This window comes from Bufo bufo, chromosome 7 (genome assembly GCF_905171765.1).
Source record: "Bufo bufo chromosome 7, aBufBuf1.1, whole genome shotgun sequence".
NCBI lineage: Eukaryota > Metazoa > Chordata > Amphibia > Anura > Bufonidae > Bufo > Bufo bufo.
The window spans coordinates 103460714-103480601 of NC_053395.1; the positions used below are offsets into that span (position 1 = coordinate 103460714).

Genomic DNA, 19888 nt, shown 5'->3' on the forward strand with positions numbered 1-19888 from the left:
CCGTTTGTGAGATCCGTGATGGGCTCTCAGAAGCTGTCCAAAACGGATCAGTTTTGCCATAATGCCTCCGATCAGTCTCCATTCTGCTCTGGAGGCGGACACCAAAACGCTGCCTGCAGCGTTTTGCTGCCTGCTTGACGAAACTGAGCCAAACTGATCCGTTCTGGCACACAATGTAAGTCAATGGGGACGGATCCGTTTTCTCTGACACAATAGAAAACTGATCAGTCTCCCATTAACTTTCAATGGAGTTTATGATGGATCCGTTTTGGCAATGTTACAGATAATACAATACAAACTGATCCGTTCATGACGGATGCATGCGTTTGTATTATTGTAACGGATCCGTTTTTGCAGATCAAGGACTGATCCGCCCAAAACGTGAGTGTGAAAGTAACCATACCTGTATGCATTGTGTGATGGTGTTTTACTGTGCTTTTTAGATTAAAGGTTGGTCTTCAAGTGGTTGCTGTGAAATCCCCAGGTTTTGGAGATAACAGAAAGAATCAGTTAAAGGACATGGCAGTTTCTTCTGGTGGAGTTGTAAGTTATCTTTAAATTTGGGTACACATTACCCTTTTTTTTTTCTTTATGAAAAAAGTATTGGGCTTACTGGACATGCTGGGAGCTGTAGTTCACTAAATCCCCTATTCACAGAAAAGGTTATACAATGTTTGATTCATGGAGTTCTTTACCTCTTGTACACCACATTCATATTAGAGAATATAGTTTCCCATTGGTGGAGGGGCTACAAGGATCATGCATGTTTTCTGGGGATAATTTTTTTCATTAGAAAGATAAAAGGACCCCCCTGCGCTCCTGTTGTTTAACTGAGTAGATCTACCTGGATAGGAAGATTACTGTCTGGTGAGGAGCTATTGTTCTCCTCAGGTTAATATGAAGAGAGAGATGTATATCACCCGTAGGTGATATAGGACAGATAGCGCTGGAGTACACGGTCAAGACAGCTAATCCTATAGATGGTAATATTAGTCAGTGCTGGCCTGAGTGACTAAACGGCTGGCTCTGAAAATGAGTACTGTGAAGGTATGTTTATATATTTGTTGGCATTTAGGCAAAAAAAAACAGCAAACAAAAAACAAACCTGGTATAAGTAGAAATAGCGCTGTAGCTACCTTATTGTTCATCCAAAATTAGTCCTTCAGTTAGTGGTCCAGTGTGGCAATCACTATGGGTTGGTTGATGTAAAGTTCTTCTGGTTGTCCTGTTCTTTTAAATCGCGGCGTCCTCCTGGCTCACCTACCAGCAGCAGCGCGGCCCCGGCCGGAAGCACGCGCAGCGCGAGGGAGCTTGTTGGTCTGTTGCCCGGGAAACCGCTTGTGGTGACGTCACCGTTAAGAGTACAGGAGCCTCCGTAGGACAAACTACCTACGCGTTTCGGAGCCTATTAGCTGTACCTAGGAGGTTTAAGTAACTCCTCCGGTTCCCATGGCAACAAGCAAACATAGGTTTTTTAAAGGTGGAGATATCAATATGTTTCCATATATTTAAAAGCAATTTTTTCTGCTGGTTTGTCTATATAGTTCTACAGTTGTTTATTTTGGTATATGTGAATAAGGTCGGATAATGGTGGATGAGTAGAGATAAAGAGAAGGGGGCGGGGCTTATGATATCTTGGATTTGCTAAGTGTCCATTGGGCATGGTAAATACAATGTTTAGTTATTGTTAGTTATTTATTATTGGAATGCGAATAGTTCTATTTCTTGGTTTAGTCCTATTGGGGCCAGACTGTTACATCTAAATATCCATTTGCTTTCTGTTCTTGACATGGTTTTGATGTAGTCACCACCCCTCTTATCTTCCTTGACTTTCTCTATGCCCCCAAATTTTGATCCCGAAAACTTTCCCTGGTGAAATTCAGTATAATGACGGGACAATGGGTGATTTTCAGATTTTTTATTTTTATTTATGTTGTTATGTTCCCTTATTCTCGCCCTGAGTTCTCTTTTAGTTCGTCCCACATACATTAAGTGCCCATGCGACAAAATATAGTAGATGACTCCTTTGGTGTGGCAGGTAATGTAATCCTTTATTATATATTTGCCTTGTTTGGTTTCTATTTCAAGTGTGGGTTTGACATGGTACCTCAAGGTTTTGCAGTTATTACATAGTCTGCAAGGAAAGAAGCCCTTTTTGGTACATATTTTGGAGTCCGCTTTCTCTTTCTTGATAGAAGGGGCCACCAAACTCGCCAAGTTTGGGGCTTTTTTATAAATGAATGTGGGGTTATTAGGAATTTGGTTGCCGATTGTCTTAAGAGGGGTGGTGACTACATCAAAACCATGTCAAGAACAGAAAGCAAATGGATATTTAGATGTAACAGTCTGGCCCCAATAGGACTAAACCAAGAAATAGAACGATTCGCATTCCAATAATAAATAACTAACAATAACTAAACATTGTATTTACCATGCCCAATGGACACTTAGCAAATCCAAGATATCATAAGCCCCGCCCCCTTCTCGTTATCTCTACTCATCCACCATTATCCGACCTTATTCACATATACCCAAATAAACAACTGTAGAACTATATAGACAAACCAGCAGAAAAAATTTCATTTAAATATATGGAAACATATTGATATCTCCACCTTTTATAAAACCTATGTTTGCTTGTTGCCATGGGAACCGGAGGAGCTACTTAAACCTCCTAGGTACAGCTAATAGACTAACCCTGACGAAGGAGCCCGATAGGCTCCGAAACGCGTAGGTAGTTTTTGTCCTACGGAGGCTCCTGTACTCTGAACGGTGACGTCACCACAAGCGGTTTCCCAGGCAACAGACCAACAAGCTCCCTCGCGCTGCGCGTGCTTCCGGCCGGGGCCGCGCTGCTGCTGGTAGGTGAGCCAGGAGGACGCCGCGATTTTAAAAGAACAGGACAACCAGAAGAACTTTACAGCAACCAACCCATAGTGATTGCCACACTTGGACCACTAACTGAAGGACTAATTTTGGATGAACAATAAGGTAGCTACAGCGCTATTTCTACTTATACCAGGTTTGTTTTTTGTTTGCTGTTTTTTTTGCCTAAATGCCAACAAATATATAAACATACCTTCACAGTACTCATTTTCAGAGCCAGCCGTTTAGTCACTCGGGCCAGCACTGACTAATATTACCATCTATAGGATTAGCTGTCTTGACTGTGTACTCCAGCGCTATCTGTCCTATATCACCTACGGGTGATATATATCTCTTTCTTCAATTTTTTTAATTAGTTTTCAATAATTTGAAGGGTGTAGTTTCCAAAACCGGGTCATTTTTGGGTGGTTTCTATTATATAAGCCCCTCAAACTGAATAGGCCCTTTAAATTCTAATTGGAAATAAAAAAGATGATATGGACTGGCACTCTGTATGTGTGGATACAAATCAAAAATATATACAATGTAAAGTGATCACACTCGTTTAATATCCTAGACAAATAAACTAAACACAATATAAAATCACATAAAAACATATGTATATAACATACGTTAAAGCTTGATGGTGGTAAATAAATGAGGGTCTGTGGTTTGGATCAGACGATCAGAACGCAAAAAACAAACCAAGTTCCTTTTGAAAGAAGTAAAAGACTTTCTTGGGCAGTGGAATATAACACGTATATAGTTCCTCTAATCAAGATAAAGTGCGCTTGATTTGAATAAATAAATGGAATTTGGTCATGTTTGTAGCTGACCTGCTACCAACAGACAAACTTCAATGGGGGGATTAAAGGGGGGGGCGAAAATGGAAAATGAGATTCCAATTGTAATATGTGATTTGCTTTATCTTTGCTTTATTTGATTTAATGCAATGCTGAATGGAAGAGAATGTAACACTTCCTAATTGCTTTATGACATGCTATTTCTTTGACACTGTATGAATCTCACGAAACTTAATAAAAAGATATTACAAAAAAAAAAAAAAAACTTTAATGGGGGTAAGTAGTCCCGTGTTTCGTTTACTGCTAAATGTCCGGACCCGATTACTGTAAGTGGTAGCAGATGGAGTGCTGGTATGCACAATATGAAACAATGCACGGGTCTTACCTTCTCCTTGGTAGGTAGCGGTATAGTGTATCCAAGATTGCGGCTTTACATACCCTGTGATGTAGTCGCTGCTGTGTTTGATATCCCCAGCTCATTCAGACGGATGCCGGCATGTCACGTGATCTGTAACGGGATTCAAGCTTGTAATTCACAGCAGAAGTATCCCGGGAACTTGTGCCGAAGATTGGATGTGGAAGTCAATATTCTATTTGGAGCGCTCCAATTATTCTAAAGTTGTTTGAAAAAATGTTTGCTGATTTTTATGATCGTCCATGTATAGGCCTCTTTCTTAAGTCCGGTGGGAGTTATAAGGCTACTTTTACACTTGCGTTCGGGGTTCCGCTTGTGAGTTCTGTTTGAAGGCTCTCACAAGCGTCCCCGAACGGATCCGTACAGCCCCACTGCATTGTGAGTGGATGCGGATCCGCTCAGAACGCATCAGTTTGGCACCGTTTGGCCTCCGTTCCGCTCAGCAGGCGGACACCTGAACACAGCTTGCAGCGTTTTGGTGTCCGCCTGGCCGTGCGGAGCCAAACGGATCCGTCCAGACTTACAATGCAAGTCAATGGGGACTGATCCGTTTGACGTTGACACAATATGGTGCAATTGCAAACGGATCCGTCCCCCATTGACTTTCAATGTAAAGTCAGGAGTCCCTATTAATATACCATCGGCGTTTTCTCCAATCCGATGGTATATTTTAACTTGAAGCGTCCCCATCACCATGGGAACGCCTCTGTTAGAATATACCATCGGATTTGAGTTAGATCGTGAAACTCAGATCCGACAGTATATTGTAACACAGAGGCGTTCCCATGGTGATAGGGACGCTTCAAGTTAGAATATACTAAAAGAACTGTGTACATGACTGCCCCCTGCTGCCTGGCAGGTGCTGCCAGGCAGCAGGGGGCATTTAACTCATTGGTGGCCAGTGCGGCCGGCCCCCCCCCCCCCCCCCCCCCCCCTAATTAAAATGACCGACCCCCCCCATCATTGGTGGCAGCGGAGAGTTCCGATCGGAGCATTGCTTATAGCACAGACCTTTCACTTACCAGTAGGAGGAGCGCCCGGCCGGTCACAGACATCGCAGGTAAGTATAATGCTTCTAAAATTGCTAAGTAACCATGGCAGCCAAGCAGCGTCCTGGTTGCCATGGTTACCGATCGGAGTCCCAGCGATTAAACTGGGACTCCAATCGGAACTCTCTGCTGCCACCAATGATGGGGGGTCGGTCATTTTAATTAGGAGGGGGGAGGCCGCACTGGCCACCAATTAGTTAAAAACAGGGAGGGGGGGCCGGCCGCATTGGCCACCAATGATTTAAAAACGGGGGGGGGGGGGAGACTCCGATCGGTACTCTCCGCTGCCACCAATGATGGGGGGGGGGAGATTTTAATTATGGGGGGGGGGGGGGGGGGGGGGGAGGGCCCACTGGCCACCAACGAGTTAACTACAGGGGAGGGAGGGGGGCCGGCTGCACTGCCAGGCAGCAGGGGGCAGTCATGTACACAGTTCTTTTAGTATATTCTAACTTGAAGCGTCCCCACCACCATGGGAACGCCTCTGTGTTAGAATATACTGTCGGATCTGAGTTTTCACTAAGTGAAAAATCTGATCTGGTTATGCAGACGGATCCGTTCTGAACGGATGCAAGCGTTTGCATTATAGGAGCGGATCCGTCTGTACAGACACCAGACGGATCCGCTCCTAACGCAAGTGTGAAAGTAGCCTAAGCTGTTCACGCAAAACGCGTTTCGGGGACCTCTTACCCCTTCCTCAGTGGCAGCCACTGAGGTAGGGGTAAGAGGTCCCCGAAACGCGTTTGGCGTGAACAGCTTCTAACTCTCACCGGACTTAAAAGGCCTCTACATGGACTATCATAAAAATCTGCAAAAAAAAATTCTAATAACTTTCGAATAATTGGAGCGCTCCAAACAGAATATTGACTTCCACATCCAATCTTCGGCACAAGTTCCCGCGATACTTCTGCTGTGAATTACAAGCTTGAATCCCGTTACAGATCACGTGACATGCCGGCGTGCATCTGAATGAGCTGGGGATATCAAACACAGCAGCGACTGCATCACCAGGTATGTAAAGCCGTAATCTTGGATACACTATACCGCTACGTACCAAGGAGAAGGTAAGACCCGTGCATTGTTTCATATAGTGCATACCAGCACTCCATCTGCTACCACTTACAGTAATCGGGTCCGGACATTTTAGCAGTAAACGAAACACAGGACTACTTACCCCCATTTAAGTTTGTCTGTTGGTAGCAGGTCAGCTACAAACACATGACCAAATACCATTTATTCAAATCAAGCGCACTTTATCTTGATTAGAGGAACTATATACGTGTTATATTCCACTGCCCAATAAAGTCTTTTTTACTTGTTTCAAAAGGAACTTGGATTGTTTTTGCGTTCTGATCGTCTGATCCAAACCACAGACCCTCATTTAGGCCTCTTTCACACGGGCGTCATGTTTTTGGGCCGGATGCGTTCAGGGTGCGTTCAGTGAAACTCGCACTATTTTGCAAGCAAGTTCAGTCAGTTTTGTCTGCAATTGCGTTCAGTTTTTTCCGCGCGGGTGCAATGCGTTTTTCACTGAAGCCCCATTCACTTCTATGGGGCCAGAGCTGCGTGAAAAACGCAGAATATAGAACATGCTGCGATTTTTACGCAACGCAGAGCTGATGCGTGAAAAACAACGCTCATGTACACAGACCCATTGAAATGAATGGGTCAGGATTCAGTGCGGGTGCTATGCATTCACGTCACGCATTGCACCCGCGCAGAAAACTCGCTCGTGTGAAAGGGGCCTAATTTACCACCATCAAGCTTTATAGTATGTTATATACATATGTTTTTTATGTTTTTTTTTATATAGTGTTTTTTTAGTTTTTGTCTAGGATATTAAACGAGTGTGATCACTTTACATTGTATATATTTTTGATTTGTATCCACACATACAGAGTGCCAGTCCATATCATCTTTTTTTTTTTTCCAATATCTTTCTCTGTACGGGTGATACAGATTTTTTGGACTAGAGAACCTGGTCCCTGCCACATAGGAGTGAGCTATTCCCATTATCCTCTCTCACCTTTAAATTCTAAGCCTTCTAACTTCCTAAAAAAATAAAAATTGACATTTACCAAATGAGGTCGAGATAAGGCTACTTTCACACTAGCGTTCCGGGCTCCGCTTGTGAGTTCCGTTTGAAGGGGCTCACAAGCGGCCCCGAACGGATCTGTCCAGCCCTAATGCATTCTGAATGGATGCGGATCCGCTCAGAATGCATCAGTCTGGCTCCGTTTGTCCTCCGCTCCGCTCAGCAGGCGGACACCTGAACGCAGCTTGCAGCGTTCGGGTGTCCGCCTGGCCGTGCGGAGGCAAGCGGATCCGTCCAGACTTACAATGTAAGTCAATGGGGACGGATCCGTTTGAAGTTGACACAGTATGGCTCCATTTTCAAACTGATCCGTCTCCCATTGACTTTCAATGTAAAGTCAAAACGGATCCGTTTGCATTATCATGAACAAAAAAAAAAAAATTTTTTTTTTTTTTTTGTTCATGGTAATGCAAACGGATCCGTTCTGAACGGATCTAAGCATTTGCATTATAGGTGCGGATCCGTCTGGGCACATACCAGACGGATCCAACCTAAACGCAGGTGTGAAAGTAGACATATGGGGAATGTTAAAGGCTATGTACAGAGGTCACAATAAGATGTTTTCTGGGGATCAGTATGATTATATAGACAACCCACTGGCTTTTTTTTTTTTTTTTTTTAACACAATGAGAGAAATAATGTGATAATTATATGTAGTGTTTGTTCTGAGGGTGCAATTGAGAAACAGAAGGAGCACCATGAATGTGTCTAAATGCCTTTGCTGCAGGAAAACTGCTTCTCAGAATATGGGGCGTATGTACTAGAATGCCGATGTGGACTTTAGTATGTAGGATGTGCATATCCATCTAGGGTTGGACGATATCAAAAATATTCAGACGATATAAAAAAAATTATCGTGATAACGATATACAGTCAGGTCCATAAATATTGGGACATCGACACAATTCTTAAATTTTTGGCTCTATACACCACCACAATGAATTTGAAATGAAACAAACAAGATGTGCTTTAACTGCAGACGGTCAGCTTTAGGCCTCATGCACACGACCGTTGTGTGCATCCGTGGCCGTTTTCCGTTTTTTTCGCGGACCCATTGACTTTCAATGGGTCTGTGGAAAAATCGGAAAATGCACAGTTTTGCAGCCGAGACCGTGATCCGTGTATCCTTTCCGTCAAAAAAATAGGACCTGTCCTATTTTTTTTGACGGACAACGGTTCACGGACCCATTCAAGTCAATGGGTCCGTGAAAGAACACGGATGCACACAAGATTGGCATCCGTGTCCGTGGCCGTAGGTTACTTTAACACAGACGGATCCGAAGATCCGTCTGCATAAAAGCTTTTTCAGAGCTGACAGTATATTCTAACACAGAGGCGTTCCCATGGTGATGGGGACGCTTCAGGTTAGAATATACTAAAAGAACTGTGTACATGACTGCCCCCTGCTGTAGTTTGTTGCTCGCAGGACCAGCCAGACGCATTTCAAGGGGTCTCCCTCTTCCTCAGTGAGCCACTGAGGAAGAGGGAGACCCCTCGAAACGCGTCTGGCTGGTCCTGCAAGCAACAAACTACCCACCTGAACCCGAGCAAAGACCTATTTACTATCGGTCAATATAAGATCTTTATGTTGATCCGGACGCCAGTGAAAGAGAAACTGGCTCAAGCTATCGCGAGACTGCGAGAGGCATTCTGAAGGCAAGGTAAGAGGGTTGACGAATAGGGGGACGCCCCATTTATAAAACCCGATTTCCTTTTATACCCTAATATATGCCTTACTGAACCCTGAGTGCGGACTCTGCATGCTGGTGAAATCGGTGGATTTGTATTGCCATAGCAGCGCTACATGATATTGGACACAGTTCCTATGTAAGAAAACCAAATCTATTGCTACATTAGCGCTATATTGTATGGATACAATATCTCCATAAGAAGATATTAAGTTTCTGCAAGTTTTCTTCACAGAATTTCTCACAGGATATCTAATCCTACCTTCATTTTTTCACAGGACATTCATTATATATTTTTCACAGGATATTATTCCTTATATAGAACATATATTGTTTTTATTCATCTTCACTTATATATGCACAGCTTTATTTCTTTGAAGTATACCGCTATCTAGCAATATATCAAACGTGTCAGCTACATGTACCAAGACCACTGATCCCAGTGTATATTGTTTTATGATATACTGTGTTTTACATTTATATTTATTTTATGTGGGATTTTATTATTATATAAATCTACTATAGACATAACAGTTGGTGAGTGCCTGTTTTTATTTTCTTCTCATTTGTATTACATTTGTTACATCGGATGAATAGGTGAATCATCCAAAAACAGAGCACCTTAACCACATTAGCAGATACGGGTGAGCCACAATATAAACATAATCAACTTTCTTCAGTTCCTGCTTGTTCTTGGGGCATTTTCCCTTCAGTTTTGTCTTCAGCAAGTGAAATGCATGCTCAATCGGATTCAGGTCAGGTGATTGACTTGGCCATTGCATAACATTCCACTTCTTTCCCTTAAAAAACTCTTTGGTTGCTTTTGCAGTATGCTTTGGGACATTGTCCACCTGCAATGTGAAGCGCTGTCCAATGAGTTCTGAAGCATTTGGCTGAATATGAGCAGATAATATTGCCCGAAACACTTTAGAATTCATCCTTCTGCTTTTGTCAGCAGTCACATCATCAATAAATACAAGAGAACCAGTTCCATTGGCAGCCATACATGCCCACGCCATGACACTACCACCACCATGCTTCACTGATGAGGTGGTATGCTTAGGATCATGAGCAGTTCCTTTCCTTCTCCCTACTCTTCTCTTCCCATCACTCTGGTACAGGTTGATCTTGGTCTCATCTGTCCATAGGATGTTGTTCCAGAGCTGTGAAGGCTTTTTTAGATGTCGTTTGGCAAACTCTAATCTGGCCTTCCTGTTTTTGAGGCTCACCAATGGCTTACATCTTGTGGTGAACCCTCTGTATTCACTCTGGTGAAGTCTTCTCTTGATTGTTGACTTGGACACACATACACCTACCTCCTGGAGAGTGTTCTTGATCTGGCCAACTGTTGTGAAGGGTGTTTTCTTCACCAGGGAAAGAATTCTTCGGTCATTCACCACAGTTATTTTCCATAGTCTTCTGGGTCTTTTGTTGTTGCTGAGCTCACCGGTGCGTTCCTTCTTTTTAAGAATGTTCCATACAGTTGTTTTGGCCACGCCTAATGTTTTTGCTATCTCTGATGTGTTTTTTTTTGTTTTTTGTTTTTTTGCCTAATGATGGCTTGCTTCACTGATAGTGACAGCTCTATGGATCTCATCTTGAGAGTTGACAGCAACAGATTCCAAATGCAAATAGCACACTTGAAATGAACTCTGGACCTTTTATCTGCTCATTGTAATTGGGATAATGAGGGAATAATGAACAGCTGAGAAGCCAATTGTCCCATTACTTTTGGTCGCTTAACAAGTGGGAGGCACATATGCAAACTGTTGTAATTCCTATACCGTTCACCTGATTTGGATGTAACTACCCTCAAATTAAAGCTGACAGTCTGCAGTTAAAACACATCTTGTTCGTTTCATTTCAAATCCATTGTGGTGGTGTATAGAGCCAAAAATTTAACAATTGTGTCGATGTCCCAGTATTTATGGACCGGACTGTATATCGTGATAAATACCAGTTTTAAAGAAAAAAAAAACACAAGGAGACATTATACTGTATGGGGGCAGCCACAAGGAGACGTTACACTGTATGGGGGCAGCCACAAGGAGACGTTACACTGTATGGGGGCAGCCACAAGGAGACGTTACACTGTATGGGGGCAGCCACAAGGAGATGTTACACTGTATGGGGGCAGCCACAAGGAGACGTTACACTGTATGGGGGCAGCCACAAGGAGACGTTACACTGTATGGGGGCAGCCACAAGGAGACGTTACACTGTATGGGGGCAGCCACAAGGAGACGTTACACTGTATGGGGGCAGCCACAAGGAGACGTTACACTGTATGGGGGCAGCCACAAGGAGACATTACATACAGTATGGTGGCAGCTGCTGACATTACTTAGAGTATGGGGTTGGGGGGCAGCAGCTGCCCCCCCATGTCTTATGGCCACTTGTGTGACTGTGACTTGTCACCTGCCTACCAGGCTGCCACCACCATAACCTTCTTGTTGGTCATGCTTATCATGTCATGGGGGAGCCGGGAGGTACTGGAGGGAGTCGCGGGACTCATGATGGCTCACTGCGGAGCATGCAGCCACTGGCAGGCATGATGGACTGAGTGGGCTGTGGGCCAAGACATATAACTGGGGTAATAGGCAGAGTGGACTGGAGTGACATTACAAACCTTTTACCACTCGCTGCTGTAGTACGTATGTACTGCGCTGCTCTAGTCCCAGCCTGGGGGCGTCACCTGATTCCGGCGTTAGACGTCGGTCGGCGGAGACAGTCGCAGCACATTCAGAGCAAGCAGGAGGAGCCGTTGGTAGATATAGATAATGATGGGGGAGGGCAGCGGCGCCGCGGACTCAGTTTTTAAAGCTATGACGTCACGAAATATACCGCGGTATTAGGAAACGGCGATATCGCAGTCTTTTTAATATCGCGGTATATCGAAAAACCGGTATATCGCCCAAACCTATCTCCATCCCTGCGAGAGCTTATCAATACACATAGGCCTCTTTCACACGGGCGTTGCGGGAAAATGTGCCGGTGCGTTATGGGAACACCCGCGATTTTTCCGCGCGAGTGCAAAACATTGTAATGCGTTTTGCACTCGCGTGAGAAAAATTGCACATGTTTGGTACCCAAACGCAGGCCCCATAGAAGTGAATGGGGTTGCGTGAAAATCGCAAGCAAGTGCGGATGCGGTGCGATTTTCACGCACGGTTGCTAGGAGATATCGGGATGGAGACTCTATCATTATTATTTTCCCTTATAACATGGTTATAAGGGAAAATAATAGCATTCTGAATACAGAATGCATAGTAAAATAGCGCTGGAGGGGTTAAAAAAATATATATAAATAATTTAACTCGCCTTAGTCCACTTGATCGCGCTGCCCGGCATCTCCTTCTGTCTCCTTTGCTGAACAGGACCTGTGTTGAGCATTCATTACAGGTAAAGGACCTGTGGTGACGTCACTCCGGTCATCACCATGGTAAAAGATCATGTGATGACCGGAGTGACGTCACCACAGGTCCTTTACCTGTAATGAATGTTCAGCAAAGGAGACAGAAGGAGATGCCGGGCAGCGCGATCAAGTGGACTAAGGTGAGTTAAATAATTTTATTTTTTTTAACCCTTCCAGCGCTATTTTACTATGCATTCTGTATTCAGAATGCTATTATTTTCCCTTATAACCATGTTATAAGGGAAAATAATAATGATCGGGTCTCCATTCCGATAGTCTCCTAGCAACCGTGCGTGAAAATCGCACCGCATCCGCACTTGCTTGCGGATGCTTGCGATTTTCACGCAACCCCATTCACTTCTATGGGGCCTGCATTGCGTGAAAAACGCAGAATATAGAGAATGCTGCGATTTTCACGCAACGCACAAGTGATGCGTGAAAATCACCGTTTGTGAACAGCCCCATAGAAATGAATGGGTTCAGATTCAGTGCGGGTGCAATGCGTTCAACTCACGCATCCGCGCGGAATACTCGCCGTGTGAAAGGGGCTATAGGAGCAAAATAAAATAAGCACAGTGCGTCCAGGCACTTTTCTATCCACCATAAATCCAATCCCAACCTGTTAACCATAACTCCCCTTGAAGTGATCTCCTCAGGACATCCAAACAAACTGGGTTCACTTGCTAGGAGGGAGAACTGTTGAATATTTAAATTTGGCATCCTGGGGTTGGAATGAAGGTAGAAACTAGAATAAAAACCTTATTCAAAAACATCTTAATTGTATGTATATGAATGCCAGAAGCCTGACTAATAAAATTGGTGAACTGGAATTTGTAGTGTCAGAGTTGGACTATGACATAGGGGGAATAACTGAGACATGGCTAGATGATGGCTATGGCTGGGCTGTTAACTGTAAGTCTGTTTAGAAAGGATCTTAAAAACAGAAAGGGGATGGGGTTTGAGTTTAAGTTGTTATAAGCCACCTAATATAACAGTCCACAGAAAATCTACTAGTAAGGTTAGATTAGGTGGCAAATCATAATGAGGTTGTTATTATGGAGGACTTCAACTACCCAGCTATAGACTGGGAAAATGAAACCTGTGGATCTTGTCAAAAACTAAACAGAATTATTTCCCAACCCATACAGGATCGGACTAGAGGGACGGCCGTACTGCACTTGGTACTAACTTAATAGACCTGACAGAACAACAGACAAGCAGGTTGGGGGACACCTGGGAAGTAGTGACCATAATATAAATAATTTCCAGTTGTCATTCAAAAAGGAGCCACAAAAGCAGTGAACATCTGAAAAGCTAAATTTGACAAGCCTCACTAACTAGGACAATGTCCGTTAAAAATAAAAATACAGCCAAAAAATGGAATATTTTTTAATGCATTCTAAACTCTCATCGTGAGAGATACATACCTTATAGGAATTAAAAGGGTCAAGAACAAAGTAAAAAATGTGGATAAATACAAATATATAAAGGAGGCAATAAATGACAAAGAAAGCATATACATTACTAAAACAGGAATGTAGTGAAGAAGTGCTAAAAGAAAAAAACTACAAGGAGAAATAGAATATATAAGGCAGATAAAGGCAGCTAAGCTGGAGAAAGAGGCTCATTGCCAAAAGAGTAAAACTAACGCTAAAATCTTCAGTGATATAAATGGTTAAAGAGTTTAAACCTTAGTGTTGGCACATTAAGGCTTGATGAGGGGGAGTTGTAGAGAGCAATAAAGAAAATGAAATGTAGATTTTCAAAGTAAACTCCCCATTAAAGAGGACCTTTCGCTACTCCTGACATGCCTGTTTTAATAGCTTCATGTATTACCCATGTAATAACAATTCTAGAACATCTATTCTTATGGCTCTGTTGTGCAATTCCTTTATTATTTCTACTAGAAGTTATAAATGAATTGCTAGCAGTCTGCAGTAAGGGTACAGAGGGGTGGTAACAAGTTGGGGTGTGTGGCTGCATAGTCTGAAAATGGCAGCACTGATTGGATAGTGAGTCTGTGCAGGTACACACCCCTAACTGGTTACCACCCCTCTGTGACCTTACTGCAGACTGCTAGCAATTCATTCATAACTTCTAGTAGAAATAATAAAGGAAACAAAGGAAATAACATAGGAAACAACACAGAGCCATAAGAATAGATGATCCAGAATTATTACATGAGGAATGCATGAAGCTATAAAAACAGGCATGTCCGGAGTGGTGAAAGGTCCTCTTTAAATGTGACCTGCCTGACCCAGGAAGAAGTACAGCAGTGTCTAAAAAAATATTAAAATAGACAAATCACTGGGAATACACCCCAATATTCTAAGCGAATCAAGTAATGTAATAGACAGCCCCTGGGGTCAAAAACACTGTCTGGAAACTATAAACTGGTTTGTCTAACCTCTTTTGTGGGTAAACAAAAAAACTGAACGTTTTCTAAGAGATGCTATCGTCCTCTCAAACAAAATCAGTTTCTATGAGGAGGCAAGTTCAAGACTGGAATGGGTGAGTCGTTGGATGTCATATATCTTGACTTCTCAAAAGCATTTGGTACAGTGCCACGTAAAAAGTTAGTACATAAAATGAGACTGCTTGACCTGTGGGAAAATGTGTGTATGTTTTGTAAGTAACTGGCTCCTTGATAGAAAACAGAGGATGGTTATGAACGGTGAATACTTGGTTATATTGGGTCATAGTCACTAGTAGGTCAGTTTTGTTGAAGATAATAAACTGTGTAAAGTAGTTAACACACAAGAGGACAGTATACTGCTATAGATAGATCTGGATAGGTTGGAGGCTTCGGCAGAGAATTTGGAAATTTGTTGTTTTTTTTTAAACTCGTTTTATTGAAGTATAATAGTGCAGATAGCAGAATACATGCCATATATTACTTGACATTAGAAGCAAAAAGAAACTAAAATCAAAAATTGAACAAAACTAAAGACATGGTACATAGTAGTTTATCCCTGTACGCAGCAGGGTTTCCATTATACAAAGAAAAAGGCGTATTTCTCGCAGCGGTAGGCATGACAATTCAGGGGATTAAGTCTAGGGATCACAAAACCGTGAGGGGATATATAACTCCTATCATACTCAGGGGATGTGTGGGGCAGTTCGGATAGAAAGCGTATTTGTGGACGCACACCAGTCTCCCCATACCTTCTGGAATTTCTGTGGGCAGCCTCTATGCTTGTAAATCATTTTCTCCATTGGTATTATCTGATTCACTATCATTTTCCACTGGTTTAGAGTGGGCATCCTTTCGGCCATCCATCGAAGTGCTATCGACTTCCTAGCAAGGAATAAGGTCTCTTCTAGGAATATCCTATGGTAGTGGGACCATTGCTCATCCTCTACTATTCCCAAGACACACATTTTGGGACAGAGAGAGATAGTTCCAGGTACTAAATCCGACAGGAAGGATGTTACATCTCTCCAGAATTTTTGTATAAGTCTGCAGTCCCAAATCATGTGCCAAAAGTTAGCATCAGTTTGGTGACATCTGAGACATCTACTGCTCTCAATTCTACCCATTTTAAATAACCTGGTGGGAGTAAGATAACTCCTGTGGAGAATATGCAACTGTACTAACTTATTGTTGACTGAGGGAGAAACTCTCGTAGGAGCTGTCTTCTTCCCATTCTGTCTCAGATAGCGAGGGAATGCATTCCTTCCATTTGCCCTCTGCACGTATTGGAGAAGCGTCAATCTTTGCAGTAATGAGGTATGTGTAAACAGCCGAGATGAGACCCTTGGGGCCCTGTGTAGACAAGACTCCAATCAATGGGTATTTGGATATCTGTCTGGTACTCCTTCCAAACTGTGCAGAAAGGGCATGTCTAATTTGGAGATACCTAAAAAAACATGTGTCTCGGGATAGCAAATTTGTCCTGAAGTTGAGAAAAGGACCTCAAAACTCCCCGGTCATAGATGTCTCCCAAGGTCAGGACCCCATGATCCCTCCACATCACCACTCCGTCATGTTGTTCCAGGTGCTGGAGCATGGGGTTCTCCCACAAGGGTATTGCGTCCAGTAGGTCCCTATAGGTTTTGAGTTTAGCTGCTTCCCAGACCTGGCTGGCTAATTTATGCAATTGGAGAGTTCTGCCAGAGAACAAACCAATATCCTCCAGCACTGGCCACAGCGAGTGGAGCTGCAGGAAATGTTGCAGAAAGAATTCTGCGTTGGGGAGAGGCTGTGAAGACATCCAGGTTGATAGGTAGCGCAACTGCCAAAAAATATAAGAACCGGTCCGGGAGCGCCGACTTCCTTCTAGCTTTCCCCCAAATAAAGGCCGACATCATTGAGTGAAGTCGATCAAAGAACCTACGCGGGATTGTAGTACTGGCGTGCTCTAGTATGTATAACGCTTTAGGCAGAAGAACCATTTTTAATAGGTTCAGACGTCCCATAATCGAGATGGGGGAGGGATTGCCATGTTGCAAATTTCCCAGCAAATGTTGATATAAGGGGCTCAGTGTTCAAGGTATATGCTAAGGAAGGATCTCTGGTTATTATGATCCCAGATATTTAAACCGATCTACAACTGGGAGGTTACAGTATATCGCGGGCCAATCCGTTGGTTTAAGAGGCATCAGAGCTGACTTGGTCCAGTTAATGCATCATCCATAAAAAGTATTAGGTCATCAGCATATAAGCCGATCCTATCCTCCCTACTTCCTAAGGATACTCCCTTATATACCTCGTCTCTCCTCAGTCTAAGGGCTAGGTGCTCTATCGCCAATGCAAATAGGAGGGGCGACAGAGGGCATCCCTGTCTGGTTCCCCTGCCGAGGTTAAACTGGCTCGAGTGTGAACCATTCACTAAAATATTCGCCCTAGATTGCCTATAAAGCATCTGCACCCATTGGGCGAATACTGTGCCAAATCCAAAGCATGTTAACACTTCCAATAGATATGGCCACTCAACCGAATCAAAGGCTTTGGTCGTATCTAAAAAGGCCAAGGCCCACGGTTTGTCCAGGGCTCCACCTACCTGTGTAATAACCTGCGCTCTCCTAATGTTGGTGGAAGTTGACCTCCCCAGAATAAATCCGGACTGATCTGTGTGCACAATGGATCCTACGACTTTATTCAATCTGTTGGCTATTATTTTCGTGAGCACTTTATAATCAAGGTTCAACAGAGATATGGGTCTGTACGACAAGGGATCCTTATCTGGTTTTAGTATCGCCACTATGGTGGCGTCATAGAAAGAGTCTGGTAATCTCTGCTGAACCTTAGCCGACTGTAGCATTTTTTCCATTCTAGGGGCTAGGATATTAATGTATCTGGTGTATACCTCAATCGGAACACAGTCAGGGCCAGGTGCCTTACCAGCCGTAGCATCCTGGATTTCCTCTGTGAAGTCGCTCTCTAGCATTGCCCTGTCTTCATCACTCAGGCGCGGATATGTCACCTCCTGCAGGTATGACCTTAGCTCCTTGGTAGAATAGCGTACTACTGAACTATACAGTTCTTGATAAAATTCCTGGAATCTGGACATGATGCCCGGCACTGTCTCTATTATGCCCTCATCCGCCCCTCTAATGCGTATAACCGGGGGCGCCGAGGCGTTGTTTCGGGCAATATATTCGCTAGTAACTTGCCTGCTTGTCCTCCTACCTCAAAGTACCGCTGCTTAAGGAAAAATAATTTGCTGTTGCTCTTCTCCTTTAAGTGATGCATATACTGTCTACCACTAAGGAGCCATTCCAGCCTGTTGGATTCAGTGGGATCACTGGTAAAGGTATTTTCAGCTATTCTGCATGAGTTTTGGAGCTCCTCCTCCCAACGGTGGGCCTCTTTTGATGAATGCTATGGATGACTTTATGCAACCCCTCAGGTAGGCTTTTAACGTTTCCCATAGCAACAGCTCGTCTGTTGTCACCCTGGATCTCATAAAACATGTTTAATTGATCCGGGATCCTATCATTGGACTTCATGAGGGAAAGCCAGAAGGGGTGTGTGGCGAAACCAACCTCGCCACTGGGTTTTGGAGGGGCCTGGCTGCTGGCCTCTTGCCTCAGGATTATGGCCCATACTAACTTTTTTTAAACCCCTGAACCTATTCAAGTGAATTTTGGGTAGGTTTGTCCCCAGGTTATACTGGTTAAATTGATGTAAGTTATATGTATGGACAATGTAAACTCACAAAGTTGTAACAATTTATAATAAGTATAGCTTGTCAGCTTGGGAGATAGTTGAGTGGATAGACAGAGGGGAGGAATATGCTGGGTGTGTTTCTATTGTCCCATTGTGCCATTGTCCCATTGTGTGTTTAAATGGTGATGTCTGTCCTGTTGTTCTCACATGTGTATTGGCGATTTCCCTTTGTCCTGAGAGATAATTGGATTGCTCCTCGGTTGTCTCCAGGACAGAGGAGGAAACCATGATGCATTGTGGGGATGTATTGTGAAATAATGGAAAGATTCAGACTCCAGCACTCACTTTTTTGAAGTGTCAAGTTCTCCGTCTTTATTTAGCAATTGTGCACAGACAATACAGGACTCAAATTCTCTCTGGTGTAGGCTGTTGACGCGTTTCGAAAGATTCTTATTCGTAACAGTGGTGTGCGTCTGGTGTTCTCAGGTATAAGTAGGAGCTCAAATGTGTATAATTAGCGCTATGGTCACTCCCACCTGTGACTGTGCACAGGGTGGGGAGAAAGGTTAGCATGGGGCAATTGAAATTCCTCCTCTTTGCGCAACACATGTCTCAAATAGTTATCACCTGGAGCATCAGAATCATTCCAATCGAATATCTGACATACAGAGATTTACATAAAGTTACTTTAAAAACAAGCTTGTTTCTATACGTACAGATTAACTCTTCGAACATATAAAAAATTGCATATCATACAAATAAAATGAAAAAATATGAAAAGAAGAGGGACAATGCGGAAAAAACTCTGCTGGCAAATCCGCTGCGTTAGATAGGTATCCATTCACATTGTGTTCGCGTTACTTCTTAGTTTGATTTTTGATATTTCAAAGATCGTTGCTGGATATTTTGGGGATGTATTGTCTCTGTGTATCTTGAAGTGCTGCATATCTGTCCTGTGTCCCAGTCTTCCTTCTGGTCCCCTAGGGGCATGTACACCTTAGATGGGCTTGGTTGTTTTATACCTCCCTGTGGGCGAACCTGTATTTGCAACACCTGTAATAAAGAACAGGCTGGGTGTTACAGCACCTCAGACCACTGCTTGACCCTCAACACGGAGCCTTGTCTCGTTCTTGGGGGGGATTTACTGTATGCTGTTAGAGACTGATTGCCAGGAGTGTAAGCTGATTCCTGTTCGTCTGCTAGCAGCTATTCGTGAGGTTCCAGTTTGGAGTGCTATTTGGTATCCAGTTCGGGAGTTTGGTGTTCTGCAGTAGCTGTGCCTGTCTCTCAGAAAGGGGCATATCGCCTAAACGGATTTTAACCCCTTGTCTGCTGAAACTGTCCGTTACAGGGTGTATACGCATTTTGTTCCCTCTTTCACCCGGTCCCAGCATTGAAAATTTCGCTAGTAGTGGCGCGTGGTCAGAGGGACCCTGTGGACAGTAC

At 43.5% G+C, this 19888-nt stretch overlaps 1 protein-coding gene across 2 annotated transcripts in view; it reads left to right on the forward strand.

Annotated features, from left to right (window-relative positions):
* The window catches only part of HSPD1 (heat shock protein family D (Hsp60) member 1), a 160638-nt gene that overhangs the window by 96797 nt on the left and 43953 nt on the right, over positions 1–19888 (forward strand). For both annotated transcript variants that reach the window (XM_040439679.1, XM_040439678.1), the window contains exon 8: positions 444–543. In XM_040439679.1, the coding sequence (XP_040295613.1) occupies positions 444–543 (100 nt within the window). The remainder of the gene's footprint in view (positions 1–443; positions 544–19888) is intronic.